This window comes from Chenopodium album, chromosome 4 (assembly GCF_948465745.1).
Source record: "Chenopodium album chromosome 4, dcCheAlbu1.1, whole genome shotgun sequence".
Classification (NCBI taxonomy): domain Eukaryota; kingdom Viridiplantae; phylum Streptophyta; class Magnoliopsida; order Caryophyllales; family Amaranthaceae; genus Chenopodium; species Chenopodium album.
Genome location: NC_137837.1, coordinates 73169689 through 73185819, shown reverse-complemented (window position 1 = coordinate 73185819; position 16131 = coordinate 73169689). Strand labels below are relative to the sequence as shown.

The window sequence follows — 16131 nt, the reverse complement described above, 5'->3', positions numbered from 1 at the left end:
ACAATATGATTCAATCAAAAGAAAATGTAGGTAGTATTACAATTGCTTACCGACAAACAGGTCTAGACTATATCTGGATTATCTGCCACAAGTGTTCAATTTATAAGTCCAAAAGTGGTTCACTGAAAACCATATGACAATCTCCTTTGCTTTATAAAGGGGGTTATACATCCCAATATCTACTCTTACTTTTATACTCGATTAATGTAGTGGTACAATACTTTCAATCACATCTCATAAACCCTAGCCTCCATTGTTATTTTTTGAAGGGGCGTCTATCGATTTTAACTGGTGGAAAGCCCCAATCCTTGTTTCCTTAATTTTTAGGTTTATAATAATGCTTCCTCTTTTTGGGAGGAAGTTTTCTCCCTCAAAATAAAGGGCCACGGGTTTTCGATCTCCTTCAAAAGATACAGGGTTTTTCGACCTCCTTCGAGACACAAGGTCTATCTCATCTTTTTGGGGGAGAAATTTCTTAGGTTGAATCCATGATATTAGATATAATAGATTATTATTAAATTATTTAGTTGGTGAGAAATTATGCGAGATCGCAAGGGTTCTCAAGTTTTTGAATACAACCAGATAAATCAGAAAGAAAACTTCTTCATGGCTACGTACAAAGGATCGTTATATTATTCTCTCCAACAAGGCAGTATAATCCAACGATATAAGCGAGAGATGTTGCATGGTACAAAATCTACTCGAAGATCGTAATTTTTATAAAAGAAATTTTTATTTAATTCAATATCTTATGTATTTGTTGAAGTCTAATCACGTTTGTATATGTTATATGACAATTTATTAGTGAATTACTTTACTACTTTAGTATTAAAAAAAAAATACTTTCAATCACATATGGTTTGTTTGTGGGCTCAACACATACTAACATTAATTAATTAATTAATATCACCTATTGTTAATTGGGTATATTAGTTGCTGGTCTTTTTTCTAATCAATGGTTAATCTGAAAACCTACACCCTCAATTATGAAGCCCCTATATAGGGTGTGTTTGACATTAGTGATTTGACTAGGTCAAACCACTATTTAACAAAAAATTTGAATGTTTGGCAATGTAGTAGTTGGGGTAGCTTTAAGTGGTAAAGGTAGTTTTTATTAAAAGTTAGAAATATTAAATTTTGAAGTTAGAGCCTTAGAGGTAGCTCTTACATAAGAAATTATTTTTTATTATATGTAACAGCTAGTCAATTTTTACTCTACCGAATACACTTATACTTAAATTATCTATTTTCACAGCTAACAGCTTGTTGACATCTAACAGCTACCTTCACAGCTATGTTTTGTTCGATACACCCATGAAGAACTAAAGAGTACATAATAATGTTGTAGCCCATCCCCATAAATGCTTAATTCGTGGCCCATTGGACCAATCACCACATATATTTTCTTCCTGGTCACATCATAGCATTCATAGAACAACAAAATTTGGTTGACAACCAAAGAATTTAATAAGATAAAATAAAAAATGACAAAAATTAGAAAAAACAACGTTGCGTATAATAATTGATCATTTAAATAATACTCCTCTATTCGTCATGTCCCTAATCGTGTTATAAAAATAGAAAGTTCAAAAGGAAAATGCTAGAAAATAACCAAAAAGAAATTTATTTTAAAAAAAGAATGTTGCTACAAAAAACTCTGCTCTCTTTCTTCTTATTCTCTCTGGTTCTTCTTGTTCAAAGTAAACACAACCATGAAGTCGAAGAGGAAGAAGAAGTCGTAACAAGATCGATGTTTCCCGATGATTTTATATTTGGGGTTGCCACTTCTGCATACCAAGTATAGCATCATCCTTTCTATTATTATCTCATCTTTTCTAACAAAAAATGAGAAAAAAAAAAATATTGACTTATTAGTTGTGTTTTTTTGTGTGTGATCAGATAGAAGGAGCTTATCTTGAAGATGGAAAGAGCCTCAATAATTGGGATGTTTTCACTCATCATCCTGGTATGTAATAAATTTCTATACCTTTTTATAAGTTTCTTTCGATTTTAATACTGAATACTATATGATATAGTATATAAACTATTTTGGATTTCAATCATCGATTTAGTCTTTTACTTCATCCGTTAAATATTAATTAGAACAAAAGAATATTTTGTGTCTCACAAATAATACCCTTTTGTTGCAATTAATAATTAACTGATGAAGTAGTAGTTTAGATGGTCCATCATAAATAGAAGGAAATGAATTTAAATACTTCATAATTATTCGAGGAAACTAAAAAGTTTTGTAATAACATGTGCATTATACACTCATCTCCTTTGACTGTTATACAAGAAGGATATTGGTGTGGTGGTTTGCGTAAGAATTTTAAATTTCACAAGGCAAAGAGTCAACAAGCTAGTAAGTTACGAATAGATAAATCCAGCTGTTTACTAGTGTACCATAGGACCATAACCATCAAGTAGTTTGCGTTGTGTGCCACACGTTAGAATGGAATGACAATGTATATCAACATTAATGTTGTTATAGCAACCAAATACTTGGGCAATCACCACACAATGTCATTTCTTTTTTATATAAACACATTGTCTGTTAACCACACTTTTTTTTTTTTTTTTTGTTAAGAGAACCATAAGGGCGAGTGATGGGAATTGATCTAGGATCACCTGAAATCGAAAGAGAAATTTTAACCACTTAACTTATCTCTCACTTTTAATCACACATTATAAACATGAAGCAATTTTCTTACACAAATGCACCGCGAACACATATAGATTGATAGATATCATTTTGATAATATACTTCTTATAATTTTTTTTAATGAATTAGGAAATGCAGTCTGTAGGCTAAAAGAGAGAAAAAAAAAACAACAATATTCTCCCTATGTTTTTTTTTAGTGTTCTATTGCGACTTGACACATATGCTGTTGCATAACTTTATCAATAATATCTTTAATTATCAACTAGTTTTGTACCCGGGACCCGTGCGATGCCCGGGTTGTTTATTGAATTTTAAGATAAATTCTTAATCTATATGTCAAATTTTAAAACATATCATTGATACAAAATTACTTAGGAATTGATGTGTTTTTGTGGTGATTTAAACTATATAGTAGGCATGTAATGACTAATAATAATATTGGTGAAAAACATTTCTTGACCCGTAACCTAAAATATTGACCCTGTCCGAAATGACTCTAGATTGTAAAGTATATTGTTTTAATTGATTAGAATACATTATAAATAATGGATGTGGTGCATTTTGAACTAATTCCTTCGCTCCAAAAAAATACTATGATACAAAAAATAAATTTATATGATAATTTATGATTGTAATAATTTTTTTTTTATAAAATTATAACTTAATTTGTACATATGAAATATTGATACTTTATGAAAATAAAACTCTAAATTAACAATTTTATCCTAAAATTCTATCCAAATTTGATTGAAAATAGAATTCTAAATTAATTTTTTTATCATACAAATTGAATTCTATTTAACTCTATCCTACGTGGCGCGACACTTGGCGAAAATTTGGAGCGCCAAGTGTCGCTATCTTGTCGCCTGGCTAAAAGTTTAGCTTTATATATTAGTTATATGATATGTATAAATTATAACAACTGAATATTATTAATATATTCATTGAGACGATTTAAATGAGTATCCACAACTCCACAAAATAAGATGTTATCTTACATATATTTCACAAACATTGGTTAAAGTAGGTCAAGTTGATACTATACATAAAAAGTTCAAGCACTTCAAAAAACGGAGGAAGTACTCCCTCTGTCATTTTTTTTGCCACATTGCAAATAATTGAGCCAAACTGGTAAAACTTTTTCTATAAATTCTCATTAATCTATATGAGATAATATAATCCAGTGGGGTTTTGATGGATTTGTCTCGTTGTCTATTTTATTAATAGCAGTTTTTATTATTTTTATGCATATAAAATTGAAGTTATATACATTTTAAGATGCATTTTAGAAATCGTAAAGTTAAATGGGGCAAAAAAAAAAAAAAGACATATGAAATATTATTTACACCAATTTACACTATTTTTGTAATATTATTTTGAAATTTATAGCATTTAATAACCTTGGCATTACTTTATAATACTATTAGGTTAGGTCCCGTGCCAATGTGCCATGCACGGTTATTGACAAAAAAAAAATTATGTGCGTATATACTTATTAGTGATCATATATTGTAATATCTCGTTTTTAGTTATTAACTTTTGTCTATCTCAATTGTATCCTTGAAACAGATATTATGAAATTTATAGTAGAAGATCATATTCTTTAAAAATATTTACAAAGATTATATTTTGCTATTCTATTCTCCATATTAATTAGTTAATTGAATGTGAATATTTTAAAAAAAAAAAAAAAGGGTAAATATCATTTCTATTTATATAGTAATTAAATTTTACAAATAATTTCCTTAAATAAATTTTCTATTAAATATTTTTTTTTTAAAAAAATACTAAGGACACACCAGAAACTGACATGTGTCATTGATATGATGGTGTGTCTTTTAGTATACTAGTTTTATCCCCGTGCAAATGCACGGATTTATAATAATAAGACTTGAAAATAAAAATAAATAAATAAATGAATAAAATTCAATTAAAATGGAGTTAGTTTAAATGAAATGGCTTATATGTAACATTTTTTATTTTTGAATTTGAATTCATATCATGTCTATCCTTAAAATTCTCTTGTTAGATACATTATTTAAAATATTTTATAAATTATTGTAAGTTTTTTTTCATTAAATTTTTTTTATCATGTTATTTTTTAAGGGAAAAAAAGAAATTTAAAAAAAAAGCTAAAAAATATTTGGGCGGGAAAATTTTTGTTGTGAATGTGACATGTGTACTTAAGGGATAACTCTGGTGATTACTTTAGTATATAGTATATAGATAGTTATTGATTGATAATTTAGATTTCTTAATACGAGTATTAGAATAATTTCAAAATAGATTAGATAATATAGTCTTGTATATTATTATTAATTTATTTTTTTATGAGGGAAGTCTTGTACGTAGTATATTATTTCTTATGTCGTCATTTCATGCACCTAACCTTATAGTTCATGGTGTGGGCTGCACCTACGTACTTAAGGTCGTATTGTTGGCTGCACTCAAGCATGCCATAGCTGAAGCCAATTTTGTTTACAAAACAAAAAAAAAAAAAAAAAAAAAAAAAATTGGGGGTTGGGATGGCTATTAAAATATTTAGTTTAGGTCACAATTTTAGGAATTTGTACATACATTTTCAGGAATTATATTTAGTATTTTTTAATTGGTAAGGAGTACTCTAATCATACCTCAACCCTCACAACTTTTTTGGTGCAGTATTTGCAGACCAGACAGTTGGGATTAGAGGGAAGGGTATAGGAACCCCTACCCCTAAATACCCTCATTTGGTAGAGTTCAAACTTCAAACCTCTAAGATTATTTGAGGTAGGAACATTACCAATTGAGTTAACACTTTGTTGGTAGAAGTTATATTTAGTTGATGTTGCATCAAATTGATACATTATTGATCCTTGACATACTAATGTAAGTAATGTTGTACCAGCCATCAAGTATTTTATTAAATTAGATATTTAATATACCTTGGACTGCCATATGAAGACTTTTTTTTTTTAGATCTGATGACTTTTTTTTTTTTTTTTTTTTTTTTTTTTTTTTTTTTTGGCTAGTAGATCTGATGACTTATATTAACATTAATCTAAGGACTACGGAGAAGTAGTAATTAAACTAAGCATAGGTTATATGTAATCTATTTAAAATGATCTGATCTAATAAAATGTATAGGATGCTAGTTATTAATTCTGGATGAAAGGAGCACAATAAAGTTTAAATTACATTCAAATGCTTGATGCGTGCATGAGATTCAAACACCAAACAACAGACTCAGACATGATAAATACTACCATTGTTTCATATTTGTAATCACAATTTGTTTTTGAGTATTGAATGGAGAGAAAAAAAATAGCGTAACATGTGATATGGAGAGACCTAAGAAAAAATGACAACTTATATATGAAAGAAAATATTTTTTCGTACATAATGTGTAGCAATTATTTTTACTAAATACTGAACATAATAATAATAGACGGAGGTAGTCTACTCTGCATCAATTACATTGTTAACTTTTCGCTCCCTCCATATTGAGAATTGAGATACTTGCCACAATATGTTAAGGACAAGAAAAAATTATCATAAAAAAAATAAAAAATAAAAACTTATAATATTGATAAATACTCCGTATGTATTTTTAGAACATCAATTTTTATAATGTATATACATGAATACTTAATAAAGGATACCATCTTGCAGGGAACACTGGGAGAGGAGAAAACGGAGATATAGCCGATGATCATTACCATCGTTACATGGTTATTTTATTTTATTTATTTTTCCATTTCTCAAATTTGTGTTTTTACATCATTTTGTCTCTAAATGATATTCTAATTCAAATAATATTGTTAAAATAAAATTTAAAGAACTTTTTAAAAATCGGAGGGAGTATAAGATTTAATTCAAATAAATCTACTCCGTATTCCGTATTATACTTATATATGTTGCAAAATGTCGCATTTTGACAGGAAGATATTGATAAATTAGAGTATTTAGGAGTAAATGCTTATCGATTGTCAATCTCATGGACCAGAATCCTACCAAGTACGTAACACGATTTATAGATATGATCATATTTATACGAGTATTTTATTTAATTTATTGATTTTGTCGAATGATATATTAATTAGCTGTTTAATTTAAATTACGTATATATTTTAAATTGTTTGCAACTATTCTTATATCTAAAGACGACTTTTCACGTAATGCAGGGGGAAGGTTTGGTGAGATCAATCCAAGTGGGCTCATGTTCTACAACAATATTATTGACAATTTGCTGCTAAAAGGTATGACTTTTATTTTATTTATTTAACCTTATCTTTTAATAATTTTGTACAAGTAGTGCTTCTTTAGGGTGGCAATGTGGTATGTAGGGCTGTTAAAAAATTATTGTCCAAGCCGGTTCAAATCGAATCAGATTAGAAATATTTTAACTTAGGGCCTGCTCATATTTACTGAACTGAACTGAACTGAACTGATTGGAGCTGAACTGAACTGAACTGATTGGAACTGAACTGAACTGATTGGAACTGAACTGAACTGAACTGAACTAAACTGAAATGAATATTTTATGAGAGAGGGAAATTAAGAGCTGAACTGAACTGAACTGAACTGAACTGATTGGAGCTGAACTGAACTGAACTGATTGGACCTGAACTGAAATGAAAATAAGTAAAGGGCCTGTTCATATTTACTTATTTTCAGTTCAGTTCAGCTCAGCTCCAATCAGTTCAGTTCAGCTCAGCTCCAATCAGTTCAGTTCAGTTCAACTCTTAATTTCCCTCTTTCATAAAATATTCATTTCAGCTTAGTTCAGTTCAGTTCAGCTCTAATCAGTTCAGTTCAGCTCCAATCAGTTCAGTTTAGTTCAGTTCAGCTCAGTTCAGTAAATATGAACAGGCCCTTAGTCTATCATTAGCTCAAATTTGCATTCATTTCATCTTATTTTTGCTTAATTGAAATTAGTTTTATTGAACTAAAATTATTTTTGCCGGACTGAAATTATTTATCTAAAATTATACTCCAAAGTATTATATTTCTTCTAAATTTACTGTTTTTTACTGAACTGAAATTATTTTTGCTGAATATATTAAGGTGAAGTGAACAAGACCTTATATAATAATTTAAACTATATGACCATATTATATTTTAAGATTTTGTTCCCTTCACCTTGTTATATTTTTATTGTATGTATGACCACATACAACTATTGTACTGCATTACGTTTAAATATGTTGAGAAAAATTAAGTTTATATTAGTTTTAATAATGTAACTACACAAGCAAGATAAGTCAATTTTAAGTGAAGTGAAGGCACCTTAAATCGATATTGGCCCTGTTTGGTAGTAAGCTTATTGGGGGTATATTAGCTTATTTGACTAACTTTAGCTGATTGACTAGTCAAACAAGCTAATACAAGTGTTTGGTAGTAAGCTTATTGAAAGAGCTTATTCCACTAAATAAGCTCTTTTTGAAAAAGCTCACTTTAGGAGCTTTTTCAATTAGCTTATTCATTAATTATTGTGAAATGACATTTATAACCTCATTTAATTTAAAATCCTATCTAAACTACCTACCCCACAATTAGCTTATTGGTCATTTCACATACTCAATCACCTTTAAGCTATCAGCTATTTACCAAACACTTTTATATAATCAGTTAATACAATAAGTTAGTCAAATCAGTTAATAAAATCAGCTAGTCAAAATCAGCTAACTCAATCAGCTTCAGCTTTCAGCTTTCTCCCAAACAGGGCCATTATAACAGGCCTATGAGTGTCACATAGTGAACAATCATTATTATCTCTGTTTTATATTATTTACAACGATTTGATATAAAATAGAGAGAGAAAATGTCTAATCGTTGCAAATAATACGAAACGGAGATATTATTTTAAACTCCAAACTTATCCAAGCTTTATTTATTTTCATATTATTTTCTATTTCCAAATGCTAATATTGTTGCAGGCAAATAGAGGAAAAACCAAAAAGTGATAACTTTTAAGAACTGCATGAGTTGTTTAGTTGACATAAAATAATTGAGAAGAGAAGTTGATATAATCAAGAAAACATGGAAAGTGGCTTATCTACCTCTATTGTAATTATTATTTTTTTTTATTTATTTATTTAATTTTTTTTTTTGAAGGCACCTCTATTGGTAATTGTAAAGCATAATTCATTGAAAACAACTAACAAATCAACTACGTATTTATTTGAGAGGGTGTGCAAGGTGGGCCTTACCATAAGGCCCAAACTAAAAGGGTCTCAAGTTTTTTTTTTCAAAATAAATCTAGTGCATATAAATTAAAAAGCCAGGAATATGAATATATGATAGAAAGTGTAGTTGTTAAGCACTTTTTTAAAGTAACATTCTTGCAATTTGATTCCATGATCATATCAAACAAAGGATTCTAACTTCTAAGTAGAATAATTGATCATAGTCTTGGAGGGTGGTAAATATAATTTATCTTAGTTAAACCTCTTGCACCCTATCTTTGAATCCAGCAAGCAACCACAATTATATTAGGAAGAGAGTGAGGGATAGCTCAAGTGGTTAGATCTCTCCTCCTGGTTCTAGATGATTTTGGGATCGATTCTCATCACTCACCCTTGTGGCTCTTTAAAAAAAAAAAATAATAATAATAAAATTAGGAAATCACTATTCACTAAAGGATCAAAGATGATAATAATAAAAATTATTTCCACTTTGGCTATAAAGGTAATTTCAAGGTTGTTTAGTCATTAACATGTAATTTTTGTGCAGGAATCGAGCCATTTGTGACAATTCACCACTTTGATTTGCCACAAGAACTCGAGGATAGATATGGAGGCTGGCTAAGTCCTCACATGCAGTAAGTCACAATACTAATAAAGCTAGATTTCACCCTAAAATCCTGCTCTATTAGTTTATCTTTCAATATGTAGGACACATAATACTTACACACTTGCATTAAACACGTTTATTTTGGTTGTTCTTCAAAGAAGTAATTTGCTTTCATTTGCAAAAAATGTAACACATAATTTAAGTAATTATAACGGTTAAAGTCAAGAATATTGTAGAGAAAATGGCTTAAACTTTGCATTGATTACCATGACAATATATATACACAATACAAAAAAAAACCCTAACAAACCTAAAGCTCCTAATAAGATAAACTTAACATAAATACAATGCAACATTAACATATTTAACCAACCGACTTCTAATAATGACATACGTTGTGTAGGGAAGAATATGTTTATTTTGCAAAGCTATGTTTTGAGAAGTTCGGTGATAGAGTGAAGAATTGGATGACTATAAATGAGCCTAATGTATTCACTCAATTCGCTTATATGAGAGGAACATTTCCCCCAAGGCGTTGTTCACTTCCTTTTGGTAACTGTTCTGCTGGTAATTCAGATATCGAACCTCTAATTGCTGCTCACAACATGTTGATTGCACATGCTAAGGCCGTTAAACTATATCGAAACCATTTTCAGGTATGCTAAACCTTTATATATACCCCTCGATCTATTTTAGAATCTGTATCACTTATTGCCATACTTGCTAATGCACAACTATGACCTTTATATTTCGTATGTAAATTATTATCCGGCATACATAATAATAACTACGTACAGTATAAAACATATTGTTGGGCCTCAACAATTAGCTTAAGTTTTTGGTTGAGTTGGTCCTTTAACATGATATCAGAGCCAGCGTAACACAAAGATCACGGGTTCAAATCTCATCCACCCCTCACTTTCAAGTTGAATATTAAGCGTTGGGTATGAGGAGGACCCATGCTAACCATCAGCTTAAGCTTTTGGTTGACTTGGTCTTTTAACACGTACCATACCCTAATGTACTAGTACTTCAATTAAAACTATAACTAATGTCATTTTGACATGGCTTTCTTCTTGTAGCCTAAGCAAGGTGGAATTGTCGGTCTAACGGCGAATGCCTTCCATTATGAACCATACACAAATGATGAATTTAGCTACCAAGCTGTAGAAAGGTCTTACGCTTTCAATGTCGACTGGTATGTATGATATACATATATGAAATAATAAGCTTAGCTTGCTTGATTAACTTTAATTTGTTAATCAAATGCGTCCATGCTTATACACATTGATTTAATTTGTATGCAGGATATTTGATCCCTTAATATATGGAAATTATCCTGCCTTAATGCGCAAATATCTTGGAAAGGACTTACCAAAGTTTAGTAAAGAAGAAGTAGAGTTATTGAAAGGAAGTATTGATTTCATAGGCATAAATCATTACTCCACATTTTATGCACTTGACTGTTTCAATTCCAATGATTGTACCTCAACGGAAAATCGCGCTATTGGAGGATATACTGGCAGAGCGATAGCTCGAAATGGTATTCCGATCGGAGACGAGGTAATTTTTCTCGTCTGCTTTACGATTCAACTTTTCACTTTGTTTGGATAACAAAACAAAGAAATGAAGAAGAGTGAAATAATTTAAAGAAAACTAGAGGTGAATCCAAATAAAGGAATTTTGATTTTTCCCCTCTTTATTTTTTTCTTATCCAAACAAAGTGTTAATGCTACTCCGTACTATATTAAGTACGAGTAATTGTTTAGGAGAAATAAAGATGACCCTTTGCCTTTTTTTTAATCAAATAGAATATACACTTTTAAGACTTAGGCCGGGCCTGTTCTCATACGTTTATTTTCAATTCAGTTCAGCTCAGCTCAACTCAACTCTAATTAATAAGTTCAGTTTAGTTCAGTTCAGCTGAGTTCAGTCAATTAATGAGAACGGAACCTTAGTATAAATTAGTGATACCGGAATTTAACTGAACCCTACTAAATATACTTTCTAAATATGTTATCAGATGGGCGTTTTTGGGTTTCGCATAGTACCTTATGGAATGGAGAAGCTTCTAAATCGTTTGAGTTTGAGATATCCAAATGCCAGTATTTATATTACAGAAAATGGTAAGTAATTCACTACTATTATCAATTTTGATTTATCAAATTAAAGGTACTGTAATTTAAATGATCAAAATGTCATTCTAAAAATTGCACTTAACTTAGTGCCTATTTGTTTCATTTTATTCTTATTTATTTAATATTATTCTAGTATATATAAATAATTTTAGATAATGTTCCATATAAGTTTATATAAAAATTTCAGATGAAATAAGTTCGGACAAAATAAACTCAAAAAAATAAGTTCAAACAAAGTGAAATAAATTCAAGTACATTAAAATAAGCAAGATATATAATTTACATAAAATAATACTACTATAATAATTTCAATTCATGTTCTGTATTTAAAAAAAAAAAAGTTTATATAAAATAAATTCAGACAAAATTAGATAAGACAAATGCAAGAAAGATTAGGCAAAATCAAATTATAAGAAAACACAAATATAGATTTAATTATGATTCAATAACGAAGTTAATGAACCGTGCTAGCCATGCTAGCTATGATTAAATAAATCATAAGTGTATGACAAAAGTTGTATTGAAATATTAAGGCAAATATATTGGATTTTAACAATGTTAACTAGTTATTGACCCGGGCGATGCCCTGGATCATAATAAATTATATGTTTGATTTAATTAATTTAGAAGAGTTAATATTGAATAATATTAATAACTAAATGAAAATGTAATAAGAGGTCAATATGAAAAAAAAATTTAATTACATTAAACACTACTATATTATATAGCATTAAAGTTAGACCAATGAAAAGTTTTTGTTAAAGAGATTAAACATTAATACAATTCAATATGGTGAGAGAAGAGGGATGACACATAGCATAACATGCAGTGCATATGTTGATATGTGGCATATGAGTGACACATGTCGTGAGCATGTTGTCCCCATGAGTTTTAATAATATTATAGATTATAGATGTTTACAATGCTTTTGGTAATGTTAGAAATGAAAAGAACGTAAATAATATTTTAATTTATCCGGTGTAATATTCAGGGTACTGCCCACCGAATTACCAAGAAGGAACAGAGTTGCTACAAGATTTTACAAGGATTAAATTCCACCAAACGTATCTCGCATCTATGTCCAAGGCTATGAGGTCAGAACTCAACATTCTCTTGATATTATCATTAGATTAAACTACTAATGCATCATTATCTGTCTGATTTAATTAAGCTCTAGCTAATTAATTGGCCTAGGTCTTGTGGAACAACATGCTATCACTTTTTTTGAGTGAATGTATATACTACTTTCTTCGTTTCTATTTAATTGACATGTTTAATTTAGACACACAAATTAAGGAGAGGATAGAGAATGATAAAGCAAGTTGGATACACTAATAAATGTAAGTGATAAAAACTTATCAAAAAGAAAACGTGCCAACTAAAAATAAACTTCCAAAATGAAATACTTATCAACTAAAAAAACGGAGGTAGGTTAAAACCCTGATTCGCTACATTTAACGGCCGCAATATTGGCCACTAAAAGCACATCGGTAAATGAGCAAAATGTTGGTAGAGATGCAGTGAGAATAGGTTTATATGTGAGACTTTATACTTATATAAGAACTAATCTAAAATTTAGAACATACGAGTCAAGGGCCTGTTCTCTTACGTTGAAATTCAGTTCACTTCAATTCAGTTCAGCTCAGTTCAGTTCAGTTCAGTTCATCTCAGTTCAGTTTAGTTCAGTTCAACTCAGTTCAGTTCAGTTCAGCTCAGTTCAGTTCAGTTCAGTTCAGTTCAGTTCAGTTCAGTCAATGAGAACAGAACATGTGACTCAAATTAAATTTTGAACATATGAGTAATAATTTAGAACATTTCACTACAAAAATAAAAGCTTTTTAGCAACTAAGTTTGGCAACAGATTTTTAAAATGTTGCTAAATAGCAACGAAAAGCGACATTTTATGCTTTAGTTTTTAATAAACAATGGCTACATATTTTTGATTTGTTGCTTTTTAAAATAAATTGTCTTACTAGTTGTTACTAGACGGCATCATATATTTCTCTTGTTGCCAAATAGTAACAGACTATGACAACAAATATTTTATTTGTATTGATTTAGAAACAAACAAATACAATGAATTTTTGAATTGTTTTCATTAGAAACAAGTCTTCTAAATTATTGTTGCTAATTGATAACGCATTATTTTGTTTGTTGCCATTGGAAACGAGTTGTGTTACATATTGTTGTTAATTTATATGTAAGCCACTTTTTGCTGTAATGTATAAAATTATTTGTTGCTAAAATGACATCAAATAGAGACGGATTTCAATTTTGTCTCTAATTTAGAGACGGATTTTTGATTTTGTCCCTAATTTGGAGACAAATTTTTCAATTTCGTCTCTAATATTTTGTTCACTTATTATAAATTATAAGCATAGAAGTAAACAAATAGTACTTGGTATAGTTGGTAAGAGATTCACAATTTGACTTTGAGGTCGCAAGTTCGACTCCTACCAAATGCGATTCTTGAGACTAGGGATTCAAAGAGCCTTACATGCAAAGTCGAGCCGAGTTGACCTAACCTGAGTGAGATTTCAGATTGGTAAAGGCCGAGATCGGGTTGAACCGAATTGCTAATAGGGATTGGGTTTTTGTCTCGTAGTGTCGATAGCAACCAATATTAATGATTTGTAGCTATTTTTATGAATCAAATTTAATAATTTGTTGCTATTTTTAGGAACCAACATTAATAATTTGTTGCTATTTTAGGAACTAACATTAATAATTTGTTGCTAATTTTAGCAACAACCAATGGTAATCTGTTGCCAAAGTTGGCAACAAATGCACCAAAAACAGCAACAATCATGGAAACTATATTTAAATTAATGCAATATTGCAACAAAATTGCATTGCAAATGGTTTCCAAAATCCCATGGCAACAAGCCTTTTAGCAACAACAAATTTTTGTTTCCAACCCGTTGCTAAATAGAGTTGGCAACGGATTTTTGGTGAATTGCAACAAATTTTAGTTGATGCTATATTGATTTTTTTTTTTGGTAGTGATTTGTGTGAATAGTAATTTAGAACAATTGATTTAAAAATTAGAATAAGTGATTAAAACTTTAGAAAAAACTGCTTTATGAAATTTAGAACATACTGTATGAATAAAATTTAGAACATTTGATTTAAGATTATGAATATGTGAATAAAATTTTAGAACAACTGATATAAAATAAAATGTGAATAAAAATTTAGAACATACGAGCAAAAATTAGAACATGCGCTTTAAAATCTTGAACATATAATTAAAAATCTTAGAACACACCTTTAAAAATTTAGAACATATAAGTTCAAATTTTGGAATAAGTTATTTAAAATTTATACCATTAAACTTAACTAATTTATGGTTTAGAACATGTGAGTACTAAATTAGAACATTTTAAATTTAGAACACCTGAGGAAAAGTTTAGAACACTAGATTTAAAATTTAGAACATAAGAGTAAAAATTTAGAACATAAAGAGTGTTCTCACATATAGAAGGAGCTCTCACGAGAGTCTTCCCCTATATAAAATTCTTGTTATTGGCAAATGCAGTCAACTATCAGTATATAAGCTTAATAAGTTAAGAAAACAATGTTATAGTCCAAGTAACGTTACAATCACAGCTTTCATACGAGTATTATTTTTGTTACAATCATTATTGATTATATAGTAGTTAGTATTAACCTTCATTTTTTCTTGTAAAAGTCAATTCGATTTAAGGACTATATAAGAGCTTATGAGAGGTGATATCTAAAACATGAGATTTATATATTCGAAAAAAATAAATAAAGATAATTGAATAATTCAATTGTAGAACTATCTTGCTTCAAAGTTTATATGGACGCTATTGTACTAATTTGAGCACGCTTTTTGTTGGTACAAAATGGTAGGAAAGGAGCTAAAGTAAAAGGGTATTTTGTATGGAGTTTTATGGACAATTTTGAATGGATACAAGGCTATAACATCACCTTTGGGCTCTATTACGTGGATCGGAACACCATGAAACGAACGCCCAGACTCTCCGCCAAGTGGTTTAAAGATTTCATTGCAAATGGTGAAAAGTCATCAACTATTAGTACATTTTAGCACCCAATTATTGTTTGTTGCACATACCTAGGAAAATGATGTATGAGCAATTTTAATGATAACATGACTATAAGGTCTCTTTGGCAAATTCTGTTCAATTCAATTATGTTAATTGTTTATACATTTTTTTTGAATTGTATCCAATTCATTCCCCAAATAAACATATTTATACATTTTTTTTGAGTTGTACCCAGTTAATTCCCTAAATAAACAAAATTTGTTTATCCGGGAGTATAATTGTCTTTTCAGGTACCAGTGGAGGGGTACATGCGTATTTTCATGTACAAGTAGTTGAGGGGTACATGTGTAATTTTCTTACCGAACAATAAAAGCAAGTTGCAAACAGTAATTGGACAACTCACCAAAAATACTGAATAAATAACCACGCTTTTTCAATATATTTACATAAATATCACCAGATTAACAAATATTCGTTTTTTTGGCTTATAAACTTGTATTTACCCATTTGTTTTACAGCTTTG

At 29.5% G+C, this 16131-nt stretch overlaps 1 protein-coding gene across 1 annotated transcript; it reads left to right on the top strand.

The window, feature by feature from the left end:
• The first annotated feature begins 1485 nt into the window (after positions 1 to 1485).
• LOC145629296 (beta-glucosidase 18-like) lies at positions 1486 to 15822 on the top strand. The gene is made up of 12 exons (XM_081681856.1): positions 1486 to 1798; positions 1900 to 1966; positions 6317 to 6375; positions 6586 to 6661; positions 6829 to 6903; positions 9380 to 9467; positions 9843 to 10095; positions 10522 to 10637; positions 10747 to 11002; positions 11463 to 11565; positions 12569 to 12671; positions 15454 to 15822. Exons 1-12 carry the CDS (start codon positions 1598 to 1600, stop codon positions 15647 to 15649), a joined length of 1593 nt encoding a protein of 530 aa, XP_081537982.1. The 5' UTR covers positions 1486 to 1597; the 3' UTR covers positions 15650 to 15822.
• The last annotated feature ends 309 nt before the right edge of the window (positions 15823 to 16131 follow it).